At 42.3% G+C, this 21605-nt stretch overlaps 1 protein-coding gene across 1 annotated transcript in view; it reads left to right on the forward strand.

Moving 5' to 3' along the window:
• The window catches only part of LOC102475023 (thyroid adenoma-associated protein), a 231804-nt gene that overhangs the window by 118381 nt on the left and 91818 nt on the right, over positions 1-21605 (forward strand). Inside the window, exon 5 of the mRNA XM_027776319.1 lies at positions 815-909. Within this exon, the coding sequence (XP_027632120.1) occupies positions 815-909 (95 nt within the window). The remainder of the gene's footprint in view (positions 1-814; positions 910-21605) is intronic.

The raw sequence follows: 21605 nt of genomic DNA on the forward strand, positions 1-21605 counted from the left end.
GCTCTTCGGCCTATTCTTGAAAGAAAGACCACCTCTTTCCTTTGTGTCTAGACACCCAGATCTGAGTCTGTTTAGCCATTTCCACCATGTAGTCCAACGAATAAAATAAGCCAAGTGTGATTGATAGTTATAGCACTTTCTGGAGTGGTTTTAGGCCTTTGAAATGTTGCTCCAGCTACTCAAGGGTCTGAGGCAGGATGATCCCAAGTTCAAGGCCAGCCTGGGAACTATAATAAGACCCTGTCTCTTTAAAAAGAAAAAAGAAAAAGAGTAACTCCATATATTGAAAGACAAGAAAAACTACATTTATTTGAAAAAGGATGGCAGCTCCAGTGCTTGTTAATCGTGTGTATTTTTTATTTGTTCAGCTGATTATTTTAAGGCCATAGATAGGGTTTTTCTTATGAGTCCAGGTCTCCTCCAAAATGCTAAATGAGTGATTTCTATGACTAATGAATCTTTTTCCCCCCCAAAAAATTACTCCTCCTACTTGTTTTCAACTAACTGGATCTTGGTTTTCGTTTGTTTTCAGAGTATTTTATTTGGAGCCATTGCACATTTTTGTCTTTCTTTGTCTATGCATAGAACTCAGGTTCTACCATGTACTCTAGGATCTCCTTTTCTCTCTTGAGCTCCCGATTTTCTTGCCATTGCTAGTCGTCCATCTTTCTTAGCATTCGCCATAATCGCATAAGCCTCATGACATGGCTGGTAGGGAATACCCATGTAGAAAATACGTATGTTTTTTCCTCCTTGTAACCCCCGGTTTAGGAAGAGGAAATATCAATTTATTTTCTGTTCTTTGCCTTCCTAGGCAAAATCCATGTTTGGTGACCAGAGCTGTATATATCGACATTCTCTTCCTGTTGACCTGCTGCCTCGACAAACCCACGAAGGGCACCCAGCCAGGTATGATTCATAGTTACATCACATTTGGAGTGGTTACAGGTCTTCAGAACATACGTGGGGTTTTGAGTGCCTCTACCACACTCTTCCTTTTCCTCTACTCTTGTCAGACAAGCCATTCTGTGAAGGTAACTGAACGGGCTGGATTCAGTCCTGGAGCCGGGATATTTGGGACTTTGTTCTCAAATCCACCCCTTTACCAATGTGTCTGTGATACTTCGGCAAGCATTACTGCATGTTTCTTGGTCAGGTATGTGTCTAGGCCCATAAGGCCCTGGATCCACACAATTGTTCTGTTTTAATCACGATTCCCAGAGTGGTTTTTTAAAAGGAGAGAAGGGCAACTACAAATAAAAAATTTTGATGTGTTTATGTAAGAGGCCGCAGGAAGTGCCATACATGAGTTCCAGGCCACAGGCTGAAACTGATTTTCATCAACACAAACTGGAATGCAGGGTAATGAGCCTGCAACTGGTTAAAATCAGCCCCTTCTAATTGATTAGGCCTGTCTCAAGGAGGCTACAATTACAAAGTCAGATTCTGAATACAAGCAGGCCAGGCCTTTCCTCTGTTACATTTAGTCTGTCCATGATTTGTTGTCTTCAGTAAATACACTCAGGCTGTCAGAGTGCAGCTCTGTCCATATGGAACCACGTACCCAAATACAAACCAAATAAAAATGTGGGGATGGGGGGTGCGAAACCACCTCACCCAGTCGATGTGTATTAGCCCACAAAATTCCTGTGGCCACGCAGAGGTAATAAGAACATGCTAGACTTTCATCAGCTCCACATCCTTGGACAGAGGTAGTTGTTGCACCCTTTTGGTAGTGTAGAGTCATAGTTTTGTGACTATAAAACAGTCCTAGTTTTATGCCTCTTGTCCCAGCATAATTCTAGCAGTGCCCTCTTTTTACTCTTGAGTGAATCCAGGTTTACTCTTGAGAGTGTCCAGTAAATTACAGGTCACCTTAGCTGTAAGGGACCTCAGAGTTTCATTGACTTTACACCTGAGTTAACTGGGGGCCCAGAGACTTTAAAGAGATTATAAATCAGATGTCACCAAGTAAGATTTCTACCGTATCTGTCTTTCAGTTCTGAATTCTGTCTATTGGGTTGTCAGGAAAGTCATGACATTTTTTCTGTGTTTTTCTATGCAAAAATGTGTCGTGACTTTTCCGACAACCCAATAGCTCTTTAAGACTTACCTGGTTGTATATCTATAGGCCTTGGCTTTAACAGTTGCTCACTGCTTAGAAATCCATTCACTGGGATCCTGACGGGATGTGTGGCTGACTAATCCTTAGTTTATTTGAACTGAGTTTTTCTTGGCTTATTTAGTACTGTTATTCCTCGTCTAGAAGGGTTAACCCTTGAATGTTGTAAAACACTTCTCCTTTATCCTTTACTGCTGAGCTGGGCTCCGTGAAGATGACATTGAATTTCTTTAAATCATCCTTTCCTCTAAACTCTTAACATTACATGGGTCTTCAGAAAATTCGTGGAAAATATATATTATGAAAAAACAGTGGATGGAATTAACAATTTTGGAGGGGAGAGGTTTTTGCTATAGCGTGTGTGCACTCGCCAGAAAGAGACAGAGAGACAGAAGCGAGAAATCACCGCCCAGGGGGGATGGTCCCGCCACAATCTCTTCTCTTCCATTCTCCTCTCGGGATCTTGGGCACACACACACACACACACACGCCCAGTGTGAGTTTAAACCACCAGGTCCGGGACTCGAACTGTGGTCGACCACATGGGAGTTCAGTGACATAGCCATTGCGCCAACTGCTGGTCCTGCAGTTAACAATTTTTACACCAAAATAAACTACTAGTTTAATTCTGTTTTTTCACAAACTTTTCAAAATTCCCTCCTATTTAGAATTTATACCCCAACTAAATGTGATTACAGCTGTTTTTATTATTCACCAGTATTTCACTTACATTTGTGTATGACTTCTTTAAAGGGGTTACTTTACAGAGTAGGATGTGAGGGGGGGGACCAACAGTTGGCATAATGGCTATGTCGCTGGACTCCCATGTAGTCGACTGCGGTTCGAGTCCTGGACCCAGTGGCTTAAACTCACGCCAGGCGCGTGTGCATGTATGCTCAAGGTCCCAAGAGGAGAATGGAGGGAAAGGGATTGCAGCGTGGCCATTACCACGGGAGGTGTCTTGCTTCTGTCTCTCTATCTCTCTGTCTTTCTGGTGAGCGTATGCACCCTATAGCAAAAAAAACTCCAAAAAAAATATGTGAAGAGAATGGGGCACTTTTCTCTTATGGCAGCTTTAGCTGTGTTTTATTCTATTTTTTTCTTAAAGAATTATTTATTTAATTTTATTTATTCATTCATTTATTTTAATTTGACCAGAGAGAAAGAAAAAGTGAGAATGCAAACCACCAGGTCCAGGACTTGAACCATGGTCAGTCATGAGGGAGTGTCCAGTGCCTTAACCACCACACCACCTGCTGGCCCCCAGCTGTGTTTTATTCTGCATGGTCCAGTATGGTGGCCACTAGCTACATATGACTCTTGAGCACTTAGGATGTGTCTGGTCCCAATTGAGACGTTCTGTAGGTATAAAATACATGACTTTACTAAATTTCAAAAACTTAGTATTAAAAAGTAATACTATAGGACCAGCAGTTGGCATAATGGCTATGTCACTGGGCTCCCACGTAGTTGACCACAGTTCAAGTCCCGGACCCAGTGGCTTAAACTCACGCTGGGCGCATGTGCGTGCGTGCCCAGGATCCTGAGAGGAGAATGGAGGAGAAGGGATTGCGGCGTGGCCATCCCCCCTGGGGGTGATTTCTCACTTTCTGTCTCTCTATCTCCCTCTGTCTTTGTGGCGAGCACACATGCCCTATAGGAAAAACCTCTCCAAAAAAAAGTAATACTATATACCAGCAGATGACATATGGTCACATCACTGGTCTCCCACATTGTCAGCCGCGGTTCTAGTCCTGGACCTGGTGACTTAAAACTCATGTGACCATGCCCAAGATCCCAAGAGGAGACTGGAGGTAAAGGGATTGTGGTGTGGCCATCTCCCCTGGGAGGTGATTTCTCGTTTTCTGTCTTTCTGTCTCTCAAGTAAGTGCACATGCCTTATAGCAAAAATCTTTCTGAAAAAAAAAAATACAAAAATGTAATAATGTAAAATTTCTCAATTTTTTTATATTGGTTACATGTTGGAATGATAATACTTTTGACCTATCAAATTAAATTTTAAACTATACTATTCCAATTAATCTGTTTTAAAACACTTTTGAAAATGTGACTACTAGGGCCAGCAAGTGCCTTGGTGGTTAAGGTGCTGGAATTCCCACATGGCTGACCATAGTTCGAGTCCTGGACTTGGTGGCTTGCTTTCTCACTCTCCCTCTCTTTCTCGTCTTTGGCAAAATTCATGTGAAAAATAATAATGACAATAATAAATAAATAATTCTTTTTTAAAAAATATGACTACTAGAATGGAGAGAAAATAAAGAAAAAATAAAACCATCATTGAAATATGTGACTTTAACTTTTGTTAGATGGAAAGGTGTGAGGACTGGCAGGTGGCAGGGTGGTTGCCCACATGGCCAACCACAGTGTGAGTCCCATACCTGGTGGCTTGCTTTCTCACTTTCCCATTTTCTCTTTCTTTCTTTGTCTCTCCCTGGTCAAATTAAAATAATAACAACAACAAATAAAGTTAAATAAAATAATTATTTTTTTAAAAAAGGAGAGATGTGAAGAGTTGTTAATGACTTCTCACAAAAGCCATAAAGGTACATTAAAGTAACATCACCAATGATGAAAATAAAAAGTATGGTTGGGCCAACTCATGGCCTGGTGGTTAAGGCCACTGTATCTTACCATGTGGTTCCAGTTCTGGACCTAGTGGCTTAAGAAGCACACCGATTGCGTGTGTACATGAACTCCAGATCCCAAAAGAGGGAGAGACAGGAGAGGGATTGCAGCATGACCGTGCCCCACCTGTGGTGAGGGTATACTTTCTCACTTTCCCTTTCTCTTTCTGTCTCCCTCTCACAAGTGCATGTGCCCTCTGACACATTACAAAACAAAAAACCTAGAAAATTTTAAATGACATACATGGGTTATACTATAGTCTTAGCAGACGGCACTGATTGGTCCAGTGCTTTTAGGAATTATCCTTGTAAACCACAGAATACGTATGTACGTGTGTGTTTACATCTCTCTGTAGAATGTACACATTAATATGTGTATTGATGTAATATACCCACCGAAACCGTGGTAGCAAATTTTTCTCTTTTGGGGCATGGAGTAGATTTTTACAACTAACCAAATGTCAAATAAAATGGTGATTAAAATGGATAGCACTGTTTGGGCTAAAAATATGCTGTTGGCTTAAACTGATGAAATCTATTCTTATATATTTCCTGAATTGTTTCCAAAGGCAGTTTGGGAAGTAGATGAGTATATCACCAAATAAGGTGGTCGCTCATTCAGATGTGTAGATTTCAATGTGTTTTCAAGATAATGTCGTGATATTATAGTTTTACCTTTAAGCTCCTTGAAAGAATGGACTACATCTTAGATTTCCCGTCACCCAGTTAGGTACATAGAAATGGATTAAATGGATTTGTTGTTAACTGACTTTTTGAAATGCAGAGTTTTCCTCAGTTTTTGCAATAATAACAGTTGTAATCAAGATACAAGTCTTGGGACCAGCAGATGGTGTAATGGTTACATTGCTTGCTTTCTCACTTTCTCTCTTTTTCTCTGTTGAGCTCACATGCCCTGTAGCAAATTTAAGAGTAGTAATAATGACAGGTAAATAAATAATTTTTTAAAAAGAGAGAGAGACAAGTCTTGGTTCAGATGCAGTGGCTATGTGGAAGGCCCTCAGTTCAGATCTCATGTCTTGGGCACACCAGGCACCCTGCATGCATCCTTGATCCTGGCTGGTGAGAAGGTGAGAGGGGGTCACAGCATGCTGAGACCTTGCTGCATGTCCACCTCTCTTTTGGGCTCTTGAAATAAAGAGAAATAAAGAAACTTTTAGGACCAGCAGATAGTAAAGTTGCTGGACTCCCACGTATTGACCATGGTTTAAGTCCTGGACCTGGCGACTTAAACTCATGCCGTGTGCGTGTGCGTGCGTGCCCGAAGTCCTGAGAGGAGAATGGAGGAGGAAGGATTATGGCATAGCCACTTCCCGGGGGGGTGGGGTGACTTCTCACTTTCTGTCTGTCAGTTTCTGTCTCTCCAATGAGCACATGTGCCCTATAGCATCTCTGTCTGGCAATTAAAAAATAATAATAAAATAAACAAACTGTAAACATTAAAAAGGAAAAAAATAACTGAAATACTAAAAGAGAATATGAGAGATTTAAAAGTGTATATAGGGACAGCAGATGGTGTGGGAATTAAGGCACTGGATCACATGGCCAGCTTGGCAGTTCGAGTTCTAGACCCAGCAGCTTGAGAATCACCAGGTACATGTGCATGCGTGTCCAAAGTCCTGAGAGGCAAATGAGGAGAAGGGATTATGGAGGCCATCTCCTTGGGGGGTGATTTCTCACGTTCCCACTCTCTTTCTGTCTCTGTCTCTGACAGGTGCACACACCTTATGGCAAAAACCCTTTAAAAGGAAAAAAAACAACAAAGATTACAGATAGTTAAAAGACAAATGACAGACTGCAAAAGCTTATTTGTAATATTGGGTCGACAGAAAAGTCATGATGCATTTTTGCATAGAAAAACATAGAAAAGTATGTCATGGGGCCAGCAGGTGGCGTAGTGGTTGGGGGCACTGGATTCTTACATGGCCAATCATGATTTGGGTCCCGGACCTGGCGACTTTCTCTCTCTCTCTCTCTCTCTCTCGTCAAATTGAAATAAATAAAGTTTAAAAATAAAATAATTAAAAAAAAATACATCATGACTTTTTTGATGACCCAATACATGTAACAGACAAGGGGTAGATTTCCTTAATACACCAAGATTTTCTGTAATCAGTATGGAAAAGAACAATAACAGGGGGTTTGAATATAGTTCACAGAGAACAAAATTTAGATCTTTTTTCAAAAGCACATGAAGGAGTAATCGTCTTCACTCTTAATATAATTGTAGTTTACACAATGAGATAACTATTTTTCACTTACCATCTTGGCAAAGGTCAAAAAGTTTTATAAGAGGCCAGCAGATGGCATGGTGATTACATTGCTAGACTCCCACATGCCTGACCAAAGTTTGAGTCCCGGACCTGGTGGCTTCAAAATTACGCTGGGCAAGTGTGTGTGCATGCCCAGGATCCTGGGAGGAGAATGGAGAAGGGACTAAAGCATGGCCATCCCCCCTAGGGGGTGATTTCTCATTTTCCTTCTCAGTGTCTCTGTCTCCCTCTCCAGTGAGTGCACACACCCTAAGGCAAAAGCTTACGGGAAAAAAAAAAAGTTTTATGACACACCATGTTGGCCAGATTGTGAGGAACAATGGCATTCTTAGGCACATTTAGTAAAAATACTGATTAGTACAACCCCTTTGGAGAACATCTTTTAAAAAATCAATGAAAAAGGGGCCAGCAGATGACACAATAGTTACATCTCTGGACTCCCACGTAGCTAACTATGGTTCCAGTCCTAGACCTGGTGGCTTAAAACTCAAGCCGGGTGTGTGTGTGTGTGTGTGTGTGTGCATGCCCAAGATCCCGAGAGGAGAATGGAGAAGGGATGTAGCCTGGCCATCCCCCGCTAGGGAGTGATTTCTCGCTTTCTGTCTCTCTGGCGAGTGCATGCATGCTATAACAAAAATCTCTCAAAAAAATGAAAAATTAAAATATACAAATACCTCGATCCAGCAATTCAGCTTCTAGAAATTTTGTCTCTGAGTATGCTCCACATACACAAAACCTATGTACAGTATATTTATTACAGCATTGTTTGGGGTAGCAAAATATCATAAGCAGTCTGAATTCTGTCAGTATAGGACAGATACATCTATGAAATGAGACAGTTTATAGCGATCGAGAAAATGAGAGGATCAGCTCTGTGGCACAGCGATAATGTGCCACTCAGGAGGAGCCAGATCCCACACCCACAGAGGTTCTAATCCCTGGTCAGCTTTCAACACACTGGGCCCCTGCGGGAGTGCCCAGGACCCAACAGGCCGAGAGACTGGGGAAGAGGATGGGTGTGGCCTGCCCTTGGGCGCGTGCTGGTGTCCCTCTCCGCTTGTCTTTCCCGTACCGGGGAGAAGGGGATCCTGGAGTGGCCAGAACCTGTGTGGGGTGCCCCTCTCTTTTTCACTCTCATGTGTATGCACGCACACTCTGTTATGAGCAAAGAAAAAAAATATTTAAAAAAACAACGTATCGGATACTTTTGAATTTGATATCTTTCACACACGCATGCTCTATTATGAATGGGGGGGGAGAAAATCAGACAAATTTCTATGTTCTTAATAGAACAGTATCCAAAATATATCAGAGTAATGCCTAGAATTTAAACCACCATTTATGTGAAGATAAACAAGTGGGTAGCTATAGATAGATGTGCATAAACAAATAGAACGTGCCTGGAAGGATATGCTAGAAAGTAGGCGTGGTTGCTCCTGGGAAACAGAATGTGGGCAGGGGGTGGGTTGTGGAAAAGGGACTTTATTTTCACTGCAGGCCCTTTCGTACTGTCTGAATTATTTTTAGACCATGTGCATGTGTTACCTATTTTTTAAAACTAATTTTAAGAAGTAGGTAGGTATGAAATTAGGACAGGCCCAAGGGATACAGATAAACTAGTAGTTTCAGTTTGTGGGAGTCAGGGACCAAGTCAGTGGGGCTGAGGCGGAGCAGGTCAGCCACAGAGAGGCCTTACTAAGAGACGCTTCAGCATCAAATCCCAAAGTATCAGATACGCTTTTCTTTCTTTTCTTTTTTATGTATTTTTCCTGCATTTGTGATACGGGTGTATATGAATGCACATGAGAGTGAAAGGGAGAGTTCTGGTCACTCCAAGACGCCCTTCTTCCAGGCATCCAGGGTCCTGGGCACTCGTGTGCCTGCCCTGATGTGTTTGGGCCGGCTGGGCGGGGGGGTTAGCATCACAGCTGCCAGGTGGGATCTGACTTCTCTCGAGTAGCACATGACCACTGCACCATGGAGCCGGCGCTGCTCCGCTTTTCATGTACAGCTACACCAGCTTTGGGACAGGAGCAGTTCAGAATAGAGGCGGGAATAAACCTGGGGGAAATGGTAAAACCGTTCATTTACAGGGACAGAGGGTGGGCTGAGGGCTGAAGCCCAGTGGACATCCACTAGCCAAAATATTTGTGCCAGTTTCATTGCCATCCCCTCAGTTTATATCAGAAGTAGAGGAGAAGGACAGGGAATGAACACTTGCGGAGCATCTGTCATAGCCAGGCACTGAGGTGGCATTTTAGGTTTCCTGTGCCACATGGAACACTCACACTGAATTGTCATGAAGGGATTATGTAGTCCTCATTTTACAGATCAGGAATCTGTACTAAGTGGCCAAGCCAGGATTCAAACCAGGTCTGTCCCTGCTGTCTCTAACACTCGTACCACACTGTGAGCACACCAAAGAGGTCCTGGCCCTTTTCATGGTCAGTATGAGCTGAGACGGAGTTGGTGCTCTTCGGCCTATTCTTGAAAGAAAGACCACCTCTTTCCTTTGTGTCTAGACACCCAGATCTGAGTCTGTTTAGCCATTTCCACCATGTAGTCCAACGAATAAAATAAGCCAAGTGTGATTGATAGTTATAGCACTTTCTGGAGTGGTTTTAGGCCTTTGAAATGTTGCTCCAGCTACTCAAGGGTCTGAGGCAGGATGATCCCAAGTTCAAGGCCAGCCTGGGAACTATAATAAGACCCTGTCTCTTTAAAAAGAAAAAAGAAAAAGAGTAACTCCATATATTGAAAGACAAGAAAAACTACATTTATTTGAAAAAGGATGGCAGCTCCAGTGCTTGTTAATCGTGTGTATTTTTTATTTGTTCAGCTGATTATTTTAAGGCCATAGATAGGGTTTTTCTTATGAGTCCAGGTCTCCTCCAAAATGCTAAATGAGTGATTTCTATGACTAATGAATCTTTTTCCCCCCCAAAAAATTACTCCTCCTACTTGTTTTCAACTAACTGGATCTTGGTTTTCGTTTGTTTTCAGAGTATTTTATTTGGAGCCATTGCACATTTTTGTCTTTCTTTGTCTATGCATAGAACTCAGGTTCTACCATGTACTCTAGGATCTCCTTTTCTCTCTTGAGCTCCCGATTTTCTTGCCATTGCTAGTCGTCCATCTTTCTTAGCATTCGCCATAATCGCATAAGCCTCATGACATGGCTGGTAGGGAATACCCATGTAGAAAATACGTATGTTTTTTCCTCCTTGTAACCCCCGGTTTAGGAAGAGGAAATATCAATTTATTTTCTGTTCTTTGCCTTCCTAGGCAAAATCCATGTTTGGTGACCAGAGCTGTATATATCGACATTCTCTTCCTGTTGACCTGCTGCCTCGACAAACCCACGAAGGGCACCCAGCCAGGTATGATTCATAGTTACATCACATTTGGAGTGGTTACAGGTCTTCAGAACATACGTGGGGTTTTGAGTGCCTCTACCACACTCTTCCTTTTCCTCTACTCTTGTCAGACAAGCCATTCTGTGAAGGTAACTGAACGGGCTGGATTCAGTCCTGGAGCCGGGATATTTGGGACTTTGTTCTCAAATCCACCCCTTTACCAATGTGTCTGTGATACTTCGGCAAGCATTACTGCATGTTTCTTGGTCAGGTATGTGTCTAGGCCCATAAGGCCCTGGATCCACACAATTGTTCTGTTTTAATCACGATTCCCAGAGTGGTTTTTTAAAAGGAGAGAAGGGCAACTACAAATAAAAAATTTTGATGTGTTTATGTAAGAGGCCGCAGGAAGTGCCATACATGAGTTCCAGGCCACAGGCTGAAACTGATTTTCATCAACACAAACTGGAATGCAGGGTAATGAGCCTGCAACTGGTTAAAATCAGCCCCTTCTAATTGATTAGGCCTGTCTCAAGGAGGCTACAATTACAAAGTCAGATTCTGAATACAAGCAGGCCAGGCCTTTCCTCTGTTACATTTAGTCTGTCCATGATTTGTTGTCTTCAGTAAATACACTCAGGCTGTCAGAGTGCAGCTCTGTCCATATGGAACCACGTACCCAAATACAAACCAAATAAAAATGTGGGGATGGGGGGTGCGAAACCACCTCACCCAGTCGATGTGTATTAGCCCACAAAATTCCTGTGGCCACGCAGAGGTAATAAGAACATGCTAGACTTTCATCAGCTCCACATCCTTGGACAGAGGTAGTTGTTGCACCCTTTTGGTAGTGTAGAGTCATAGTTTTGTGACTATAAAACAGTCCTAGTTTTATGCCTCTTGTCCCAGCATAATTCTAGCAGTGCCCTCTTTTTACTCTTGAGTGAATCCAGGTTTACTCTTGAGAGTGTCCAGTAAATTACAGGTCACCTTAGCTGTAAGGGACCTCAGAGTTTCATTGACTTTACACCTGAGTTAACTGGGGGCCCAGAGACTTTAAAGAGATTATAAATCAGATGTCACCAAGTAAGATTTCTACCGTATCTGTCTTTCAGTTCTGAATTCTGTCTATTGGGTTGTCAGGAAAGTCATGACATTTTTTCTGTGTTTTTCTATGCAAAAATGTGTCGTGACTTTTCCGACAACCCAATAGCTCTTTAAGACTTACCTGGTTGTATATCTATAGGCCTTGGCTTTAACAGTTGCTCACTGCTTAGAAATCCATTCACTGGGATCCTGACGGGATGTGTGGCTGACTAATCCTTAGTTTATTTGAACTGAGTTTTTCTTGGCTTATTTAGTACTGTTATTCCTCGTCTAGAAGGGTTAACCCTTGAATGTTGTAAAACACTTCTCCTTTATCCTTTACTGCTGAGCTGGGCTCCGTGAAGATGACATTGAATTTCTTTAAATCATCCTTTCCTCTAAACTCTTAACATTACATGGGTCTTCAGAAAATTCGTGGAAAATATATATTATGAAAAAACAGTGGATGGAATTAACAATTTTGGAGGGGAGAGGTTTTTGCTATAGCGTGTGTGCACTCGCCAGAAAGAGACAGAGAGACAGAAGCGAGAAATCACCGCCCAGGGGGGATGGTCCCGCCTCAATCTCTTCTCTTCCATTCTCCTCTCGGGATCTTGGGCACACACACACACACACACACGCCCAGTGTGAGTTTAAACCACCAGGTCCGGGACTCGAACTGTGGTCGACCACATGGGAGTTCAGTGACATAGCCATTGCGCCAACTGCTGGTCCTGCAGTTAACAATTTTTACACCAAAATAAACTACTAGTTTAATTCTGTTTTTTCACAAACTTTTCAAAATTCCCTCCTATTTAGAATTTATACCCCAACTAAATGTGATTACAGCTGTTTTTATTATTCACCAGTATTTCACTTACATTTGTGTATGACTTCTTTAAAGGGGTTACTTTACAGAGTAGGATGTGAGGGGGGGGACCAACAGTTGGCATAATGGCTATGTCGCTGGACTCCCATGTAGTCGACTGCGGTTCGAGTCCTGGACCCAGTGGCTTAAACTCACGCCAGGCGCGTGTGCATGTATGCTCAAGGTCCCAAGAGGAGAATGGAGGGAAAGGGATTGCAGCGTGGCCATTACCACGGGAGGTGTCTTGCTTCTGTCTCTCTATCTCTCTGTCTTTCTGGTGAGCGTATGCACCCTATAGCAAAAAAAACTCCAAAAAAAATATGTGAAGAGAATGGGGCACTTTTCTCTTATGGCAGCTTTAGCTGTGTTTTATTCTATTTTTTTCTTAAAGAATTATTTATTTAATTTTATTTATTCATTCATTTATTTTAATTTGACCAGAGAGAAAGAAAAAGTGAGAATGCAAACCACCAGGTCCAGGACTTGAACCATGGTCAGTCATGAGGGAGTGTCCAGTGCCTTAACCACCACACCACCTGCTGGCCCCCAGCTGTGTTTTATTCTGCATGGTCCAGTATGGTGGCCACTAGCTACATATGACTCTTGAGCACTTAGGATGTGTCTGGTCCCAATTGAGACGTTCTGTAGGTATAAAATACATGACTTTACTAAATTTCAAAAACTTAGTATTAAAAAGTAATACTATAGGACCAGCAGTTGGCATAATGGCTATGTCACTGGGCTCCCACGTAGTTGACCACAGTTCAAGTCCCGGACCCAGTGGCTTAAACTCACGCTGGGCGCATGTGCGTGCGTGCCCAGGATCCTGAGAGGAGAATGGAGGAGAAGGGATTGCGGCGTGGCCATCCCCCCTGGGGGTGATTTCTCACTTTCTGTCTCTCTATCTCCCTCTGTCTTTGTGGCGAGCACACATGCCCTATAGGAAAAACCTCTCCAAAAAAAAGTAATACTATATACCAGCAGATGACATATGGTCACATCACTGGTCTCCCACATTGTCAGCCGCGGTTCTAGTCCTGGACCTGGTGACTTAAAACTCATGTGACCATGCCCAAGATCCCAAGAGGAGACTGGAGGTAAAGGGATTGTGGTGTGGCCATCTCCCCTGGGAGGTGATTTCTCGTTTTCTGTCTTTCTGTCTCTCAAGTAAGTGCACATGCCTTATAGCAAAAATCTTTCTGAAAAAAAAAAATACAAAAATGTAATAATGTAAAATTTCTCAATTTTTTTATATTGGTTACATGTTGGAATGATAATACTTTTGACCTATCAAATTAAATTTTAAACTATACTATTCCAATTAATCTGTTTTAAAACACTTTTGAAAATGTGACTACTAGGGCCAGCAAGTGCCTTGGTGGTTAAGGTGCTGGAATTCCCACATGGCTGACCATAGTTCGAGTCCTGGACTTGGTGGCTTGCTTTCTCACTCTCCCTCTCTTTCTCGTCTTTGGCAAAATTCATGTGAAAAATAATAATGACAATAATAAATAAATAATTCTTTTTTAAAAAATATGACTACTAGAATGGAGAGAAAATAAAGAAAAAATAAAACCATCATTGAAATATGTGACTTTAACTTTTGTTAGATGGAAAGGTGTGAGGACTGGCAGGTGGCAGGGTGGTTGCCCACATGGCCAACCACAGTGTGAGTCCCATACCTGGTGGCTTGCTTTCTCACTTTCCCATTTTCTCTTTCTTTCTTTGTCTCTCCCTGGTCAAATTAAAATAATAACAACAACAAATAAAGTTAAATAAAATAATTATTTTTTTAAAAAAGGAGAGATGTGAAGAGTTGTTAATGACTTCTCACAAAAGCCATAAAGGTACATTAAAGTAACATCACCAATGATGAAAATAAAAAGTATGGTTGGGCCAACTCATGGCCTGGTGGTTAAGGCCACTGTATCTTACCATGTGGTTCCAGTTCTGGACCTAGTGGCTTAAGAAGCACACCGATTGCGTGTGTACATGAACTCCAGATCCCAAAAGAGGGAGAGACAGGAGAGGGATTGCAGCATGACCGTGCCCCACCTGTGGTGAGGGTATACTTTCTCACTTTCCCTTTCTCTTTCTGTCTCCCTCTCACAAGTGCATGTGCCCTCTGACACATTACAAAACAAAAAACCTAGAAAATTTTAAATGACATACATGGGTTATACTATAGTCTTAGCAGACGGCACTGATTGGTCCAGTGCTTTTAGGAATTATCCTTGTAAACCACAGAATACGTATGTACGTGTGTGTTTACATCTCTCTGTAGAATGTACACATTAATATGTGTATTGATGTAATATACCCACCGAAACCGTGGTAGCAAATTTTTCTCTTTTGGGGCATGGAGTAGATTTTTACAACTAACCAAATGTCAAATAAAATGGTGATTAAAATGGATAGCACTGTTTGGGCTAAAAATATGCTGTTGGCTTAAACTGATGAAATCTATTCTTATATATTTCCTGAATTGTTTCCAAAGGCAGTTTGGGAAGTAGATGAGTATATCACCAAATAAGGTGGTCGCTCATTCAGATGTGTAGATTTCAATGTGTTTTCAAGATAATGTCGTGATATTATAGTTTTACCTTTAAGCTCCTTGAAAGAATGGACTACATCTTAGATTTCCCGTCACCCAGTTAGGTACATAGAAATGGATTAAATGGATTTGTTGTTAACTGACTTTTTGAAATGCAGAGTTTTCCTCAGTTTTTGCAATAATAACAGTTGTAATCAAGATACAAGTCTTGGGACCAGCAGATGGTGTAATGGTTACATTGCTTGCTTTCTCACTTTCTCTCTTTTTCTCTGTTGAGCTCACATGCCCTGTAGCAAATTTAAGAGTAGTAATAATGACAGGTAAATAAATAATTTTTTAAAAAGAGAGAGAGACAAGTCTTGGTTCAGATGCAGTGGCTATGTGGAAGGCCCTCAGTTCAGATCTCATGTCTTGGGCACACCAGGCACCCTGCATGCATCCTTGATCCTGGCTGGTGAGAAGGTGAGAGGGGGTCACAGCATGCTGAGACCTTGCTGCATGTCCACCTCTCTTTTGGGCTCTTGAAATAAAGAGAAATAAAGAAACTTTTAGGACCAGCAGATAGTAAAGTTGCTGGACTCCCACGTATTGACCATGGTTTAAGTCCTGGACCTGGCGACTTAAACTCATGCCGTGTGCGTGTGCGTGCGTGCCCGAAGTCCTGAGAGGAGAATGGAGGAGGAAGGATTATGGCATAGCCACTTCCCGGGGGGGTGGGGTGACTTCTCACTTTCTGTCTGTCAGTTTCTGTCTCTCCAATGAGCACATGTGCCCTATAGCACAAGTCTTGGGACCAGCAGATGGTGTAATGGTTACATTGCTTGCTTTCTCACTTTCTCTCTTTTTCTCTGTTGAGCTCACATGCCCTGTAGCAAATTTAAGAGTAGTAATAATGACAGGTAAATAAATAATTTTTTAAAAAGAGAGAGAGACAAGTCTTGGTTCAGATGCAGTGGCTATGTGGAAGGCCCTCAGTTCAGATCTCATGTCTTGGGCACACCAGGCACCCTGCATGCATCCTTGATCCTGGCTGGTGAGAAGGTGAGAGGGGGTCACAGCATGCTGAGACCTTGCTGCATGTCCACCTCTCTTTTGGGCTCTTGAAATAAAGAGAAATAAAGAAACTTTTAGGACCAGCAGATAGTAAAGTTGCTGGACTCCCACGTATTGACCATGGTTTAAGTCCTGGACCTGGCGACTTAAACTCATGCCGTGTGCGTGTGCGTGCGTGCCCGAAGTCCTGAGAGGAGAATGGAGGAGGAAGGATTATGGCATAGCCACTTCCCGGGGGGGTGGGGTGACTTCTCACTTTCTGTCTGTCAGTTTCTGTCTCTCCAATGAGCACATGTGCCCTATAGCAAAAAAAATCTCTCTCTTAAAAAAAAAAAAAAAAAAAGACAGAAAGAAACTTTTTTTAAAGGTAAAAGTCTTGGACCAGCAAGTGGCATAGTGGTTAAGGTGTTGTACTCCCACATGGCCAACTCTGTGGTTTCAGTCCTGGACTGGCAGCTTGAAAAACATGCCAGGTGCATATGTATGCATGCCCAAAATCCCAAGAGGAAAGTGGAGAATTCTGTCTCTCCAGCAAGTACATGCACCCTGTAGCAAAAATCTCTAAAAACAAAAACAAAAACAAAAAAACTTCAGGAAGGAAGAAATGCCTGCTGTCAATAAAACACCGAAGTATAACATACCTGGCAGTAGATGTCAGTAATCTACCTGATTAGGAATGCCTCTACCCCTCTGAGCCAGAAGAGCCTTTTTTTTTTTTTTAACTGTTCTTTCGTTTTTTCATTCATCAGATATGCTGGCCTCAGAAATACATTGACACCTGTATCTAGAGTTAGAGGTGAACATGTCTTGTGCTCATAAATAGGCACAGTGGGGATAAGATGCTATAAAGGAAGTGTGTGCTTTGGGGGGCTGGGGGTGGCACTTGAAGCAGGAAGGAAGGAAGGAAGGAAGGAAGGAAGGAAGGAAGGAAGGAAGGGAAAAAAGAGAGAGAGAAAGAACGAAAGATTGTTTCTATTTGGGAGAACAGGAAAGGCTCCATAGAAGAGGAGGTGGTTGAGCACATTTTGATAACAAGTTGCTCATCACCAGATGAGCAAGGTAGAGGTGGGAGTTACAGACAGAGAAAAACATGGCCAAAGCCACAGGGACACAGGTCAGCATGGCCTTCAGAGAGCTAGGACAGGGTGCCTGCAGTGTTGAGTTCAAGGCCTGGCAGGTGTGATTAGAAGTGAGGCTGGAGAGGCAGAAACATCCTCACGCAAAAGCTTCATAGGTCAAAGTCTAAGGAGCTTGAACTTGACCCGGTAGACAAGATTACTGAAAGATATGAAACAGTCAGTAGGATCCTGTGGGGTTTTTTTGTTTGTTTGTTTTGGTTTTTGTTTTTGGAAAGGTTTTCACTGTAGGGCACGTGGGCTTGCCAGACAGACAGAAAGTGAGAAATCACCCCCCAGGGGGGATGGTCACGCCGCAATCCCTTCTCCTCCATTCTCCTCTCGGGACCTTGGGCACGCACGCACACGCGCCCAGCGTGAGTTTTAAGCCACCAGGTCCGGAATGCAAACCGCGGTCGACTCCAGCGACATAACCATTATGCTAACTGCTGGTTCTCGGATCCTGTGGTTTTTAAGGCAGGATGGCATTTCTTTGTCTTCAACATTGTAGGCTCATAGGACCTTAGGGATCCAAATTTCTGTTGTCACTCAAAAAGAATATAACTCAGGTCACTGACTATCAGAAAGATTTGCCTAGTTTTTGTGATAACTGGTATTGAGGGTTTGGGTGGCAAGGGGTGGAGAATGAAGGACCAGAGTAGAATTACAGGCAGTATAATGCTACAAAGAGTTGTTTTAGAGTAATGGGATTAGAGAGGGGTTCCATCCTCTTACTTTCTTGCCTCTTTTTGTTTGTTTTAATTACCAGGGGCACATATGCTCACCAGAGAAAGGGAGCGAGGGAGGAAGAGAGAGAAAGCTTCCTTCAGTAGGGTGTGGTCACTCCACAGTTCTCCATCCTGCTGGGATTTTGAACACACATGCACATGTACCAGGCATATTTTTGAAGCTGTTGGAGCTGGAATTCAAATTAAAGTTGGCTAGGCGATCCTGCTTACTTGCTTGCTTGCTTGCTTTCTTTTTTTTTTTTTTCTTAAGAAAGAGGACTTCATTAAAAAAAGAATTATTTATTTTTATTCTTTTATTTATTTTAATTTGACCAGAGAAAGAGAGAGAGAGAGAAAGCAAGCCACCAGGTTCAGGACTTGAGCCATGGTCAGCCATGTGGGAGTGTCCAGCTCCTTAACCACCATGCCATCTGCTGGTCCCCAATCCAGCTCTCTTAACCACGAGGCTATGGAACCAGCACTCTCTTAATTTTCATTTTATCAATTTTATGCAACATAATACTGCTTTATTCCTATGTGTATATATACATATGTTAAAATATTAAATACTTGGTGCCTGCAGGTGGCATGGTGGCTAAGGCACTGGACTCCCATATGACCGACCATGGCTTTAGTCTTGGACCTGGTGGCTTACTCTCTCACCTTCTCTCTCTATCTCTCTCTGTATTTGAAAATTTTTCTTTAAAAAATATTAAATGCAAGACCAGCAGATAGCATAATGGCTACGTCGCTGTACTCCCACATAGTCGATTGCAGTTAAAGTCCCAGATCCAGTGGCTTAAATTCACGCTGGGCACGTGTGCGTGCGTGCGTGCTACCCAAGATCTCGAGAGAACTGAGAAGAGATTGCAGCATGGCCATCCCCCATGGGAGATGATTTCTCACTTTCTGTCTGTCTTTCTGGCGACCACATGCACCCTATAGCAAAAACCTCTCCAAAAAAAAAAAAATTATACACACACACACACACACACACACACACACACACACACACATAAAATGCTTTAAAACATGAGTCTTAAAAAAATTCTTTCCAAAAAAATTATTTTAAGAGAAATGAAGTAATAAGAATTACAAGGAGGCAACCAGCAGGTTGCATAGTGGTTAAGGCACTGAACTCCCACGTGGTTAACAGCAGTTTTGAGTCCTGGATCTGGCAACTTAAAACTCACACCGAGTGTGTGTCCGTGCCTGCCCAAAATCCCAGAAGAGAATGGAGGAGAAGGGATTGCAGGATGGCCATTCCCCCCTGGGGGGGTGATACTTTGCTTTCTGTCTCTCTGATGCATACACACGCCCTGTAGCAAAAATCTTTCTCTCAAAACAAAAGAATTACAAGGAATCTTTTTTGAATGGAGGTGAATCTGCCCCTGCGTTCTCACATCCTATTCTATAAGAGACCTTGGAAGGCTTGTCCTACCTCTCAAGTGTCCTGGAACCAAACTGAAGGGCTGGGGGCATAAACAACAGAAAAACAGTGAAGGAGAGAGAACAGCAGAGAGGATGATTAGAAAAGCTTAAGATAATGACGTGTTTTGTGTAACTCAAACTTTTATCTTGGTACTTACCAATCATTTGAGGTTTCCTTAGCCATTAACTAGGTTTGAAAAATTCCAAATCTGGGAGTTTTGTTTTGAGTTTTAAAGTGATTTAAACCCACAAGGACTTTCTGTCCCCTGTATTCTTTTTCCTCTTCTGAATCCAGCTGTCATCATTAGTATATATCAGTTTCCTGCTGGAAAGAAAATTACAGTCTCCAGTTGGAGTTGGGGGAACAAGGAAGAAAACGCCTAACTGCTTCCAAGGAGTCAGGCTGGGTTTCAGGCCTGACAAGGACTTACAAACGGAGAGCTTTCCTCCCTTATAATTTTAACCCCTCTTGAATTATTTGCTTTCAGGTTGGAAATTTTCTATTGAAGTATCTGTTTACTAAAATATGTACCATCTAAGACTTGAATAAATATTTACCCCCTTGACTCTGAGAGATGAACTTTCTGTTTCTCTCTTATGCCCACACCCCTTAAATTTGTGTTTTCTACAGCTATCAAATTGAACATGTTCTTTTCCAAGTATTTAAACAACTCTTACCTACTCGTACTTTCAGATTTTCATTTTAAGCTCTCTTTCTTTTTTTTTTTTTTTTGGAGAGATTTTTGCTATAGGGTGCGTGCGCACGCCAGACAGACAGAGAGAGACAGAGAGACAGAAAGCGAGAAATCACCCCCCATGGGGGATGGTCACGCCTCATTCCCTTCTCCTCCATTCTTCTCTCGGGATCCTAGGCACGCACGCACACGCTCCCGGCGTGAGTTTTAAGCCACCAGGTCCGGGACGCGAACCGCAGTTGACTACGTGGGAGTCCAGTGACATAGCCAATACGCTAACTGTTGATTCCTCATTTTAAGCTCTCTTGATGGGTTTATGAGTAGGGTTTTCCATTCCTAGTCTAATTTACTAATTTTATACAACTTGGTTCTTTTGTTATTATGTATGTATAGTATATTAAAATCTGAGGATTAATGAATTTAAAAGAAAGAAATGACATAGTAACAAATTCATAGGAGCATTTAGTGGAGAAGGATCCGTCCACATCACTCGCCTTCATATACGTGATCTCAGAAGGCTGGCTCCTGGCTCCTGAAATGCACACAGGGTACCCATTGTAGTCTCCTTTCTAGAAAACATTTCAGCAGCACCTTCCTTGTAGGGATCATAATGGCAACAGCCAACATTTATCAAGCACTTAACTGCCTTTCCTGCCTACGTTTCTGTTTCCCACCCAGGGATGTGTGGAATAATAGGAGAGCGTACCTGGGACTGCAGTGCATTGCTAGAAAGAGGACACCTGCCCTCTTGTCCTGTGGGCAGGGAAGGGAACCTGTGGCCACTGCACAGACACTTCCGTTACTACCAGGCTGCTGACTGCGTCCTGTGGTTTCTTTGTTACTTGGGACTTATAGTTCAGCTCTCATTATTCTGCCAAGTGCAATAAACATTTTGTTTTAACCGGAATGTAACTTTCACTACTGTTATTATTTTCTTCTAAATGCCTTAAAAGTGACCAGTTTGTGAGAGTAAAGTCAGAATCCCTAAATAATGTAAATGCCAACTTAATGTGCTTTGTAGATCAGTGTGAGATGAGAAGACAGGCCCTCATTTATTACTGCTTGTATTTATATAGTAGGAGTTAGGTCATGCAAGCCCTCCCGCAGGCTGGCTTAGCTGTTGATGATGGTTACATGGTAAAACCTGTGCGACATCTCCAACAATGCCTTGTGTTTGTACTGCCTCGAATGTGAATAATATCAGTGTGACATGAATAAATAAAAGGTCAGTGATTTTTATGACATATTAACTTCCTTTACCTAAGTTCCTGGGAAATATGGCTGAACAATTACAGAGAATGAAAACATTGGCAACTTACAAACACCTGCTTTGATTATTTGGTCTAATTAAGTTAAATTTAACCAACTCCATCTGAACAAATTGAAAACAATTCTTATCTGTTTCTCGGTCATGCACTTTTATCGGGGTTGGATGCAGATGTGTTTAATACGACACAGTTGGTGCTATGCTCTCAGCTTTGGGTGGGAGATAAAAAAGAATTGAGAGCATATTTTTAAAGTCTTCTGGGAACCTTTTATTTTTGGGCCTGTGGCTATGAAATTTCAAGGAAAAAAGGGGGGGGGGCTTAATTGTTAATAAATTAGTTGGTTTTTCTCCAAAACACTGGGACTGTCATCTGAACTGTTTCTTTTGCCAAAAA

Source organism: Tupaia chinensis, unplaced genomic scaffold (genome assembly GCF_000334495.1).
Source record: "Tupaia chinensis unplaced genomic scaffold, TupChi_1.0 Scaffold000661_1, whole genome shotgun sequence".
In the NCBI taxonomy this organism is placed as follows: Eukaryota; Metazoa; Chordata; class Mammalia; order Scandentia; family Tupaiidae; genus Tupaia; species Tupaia belangeri.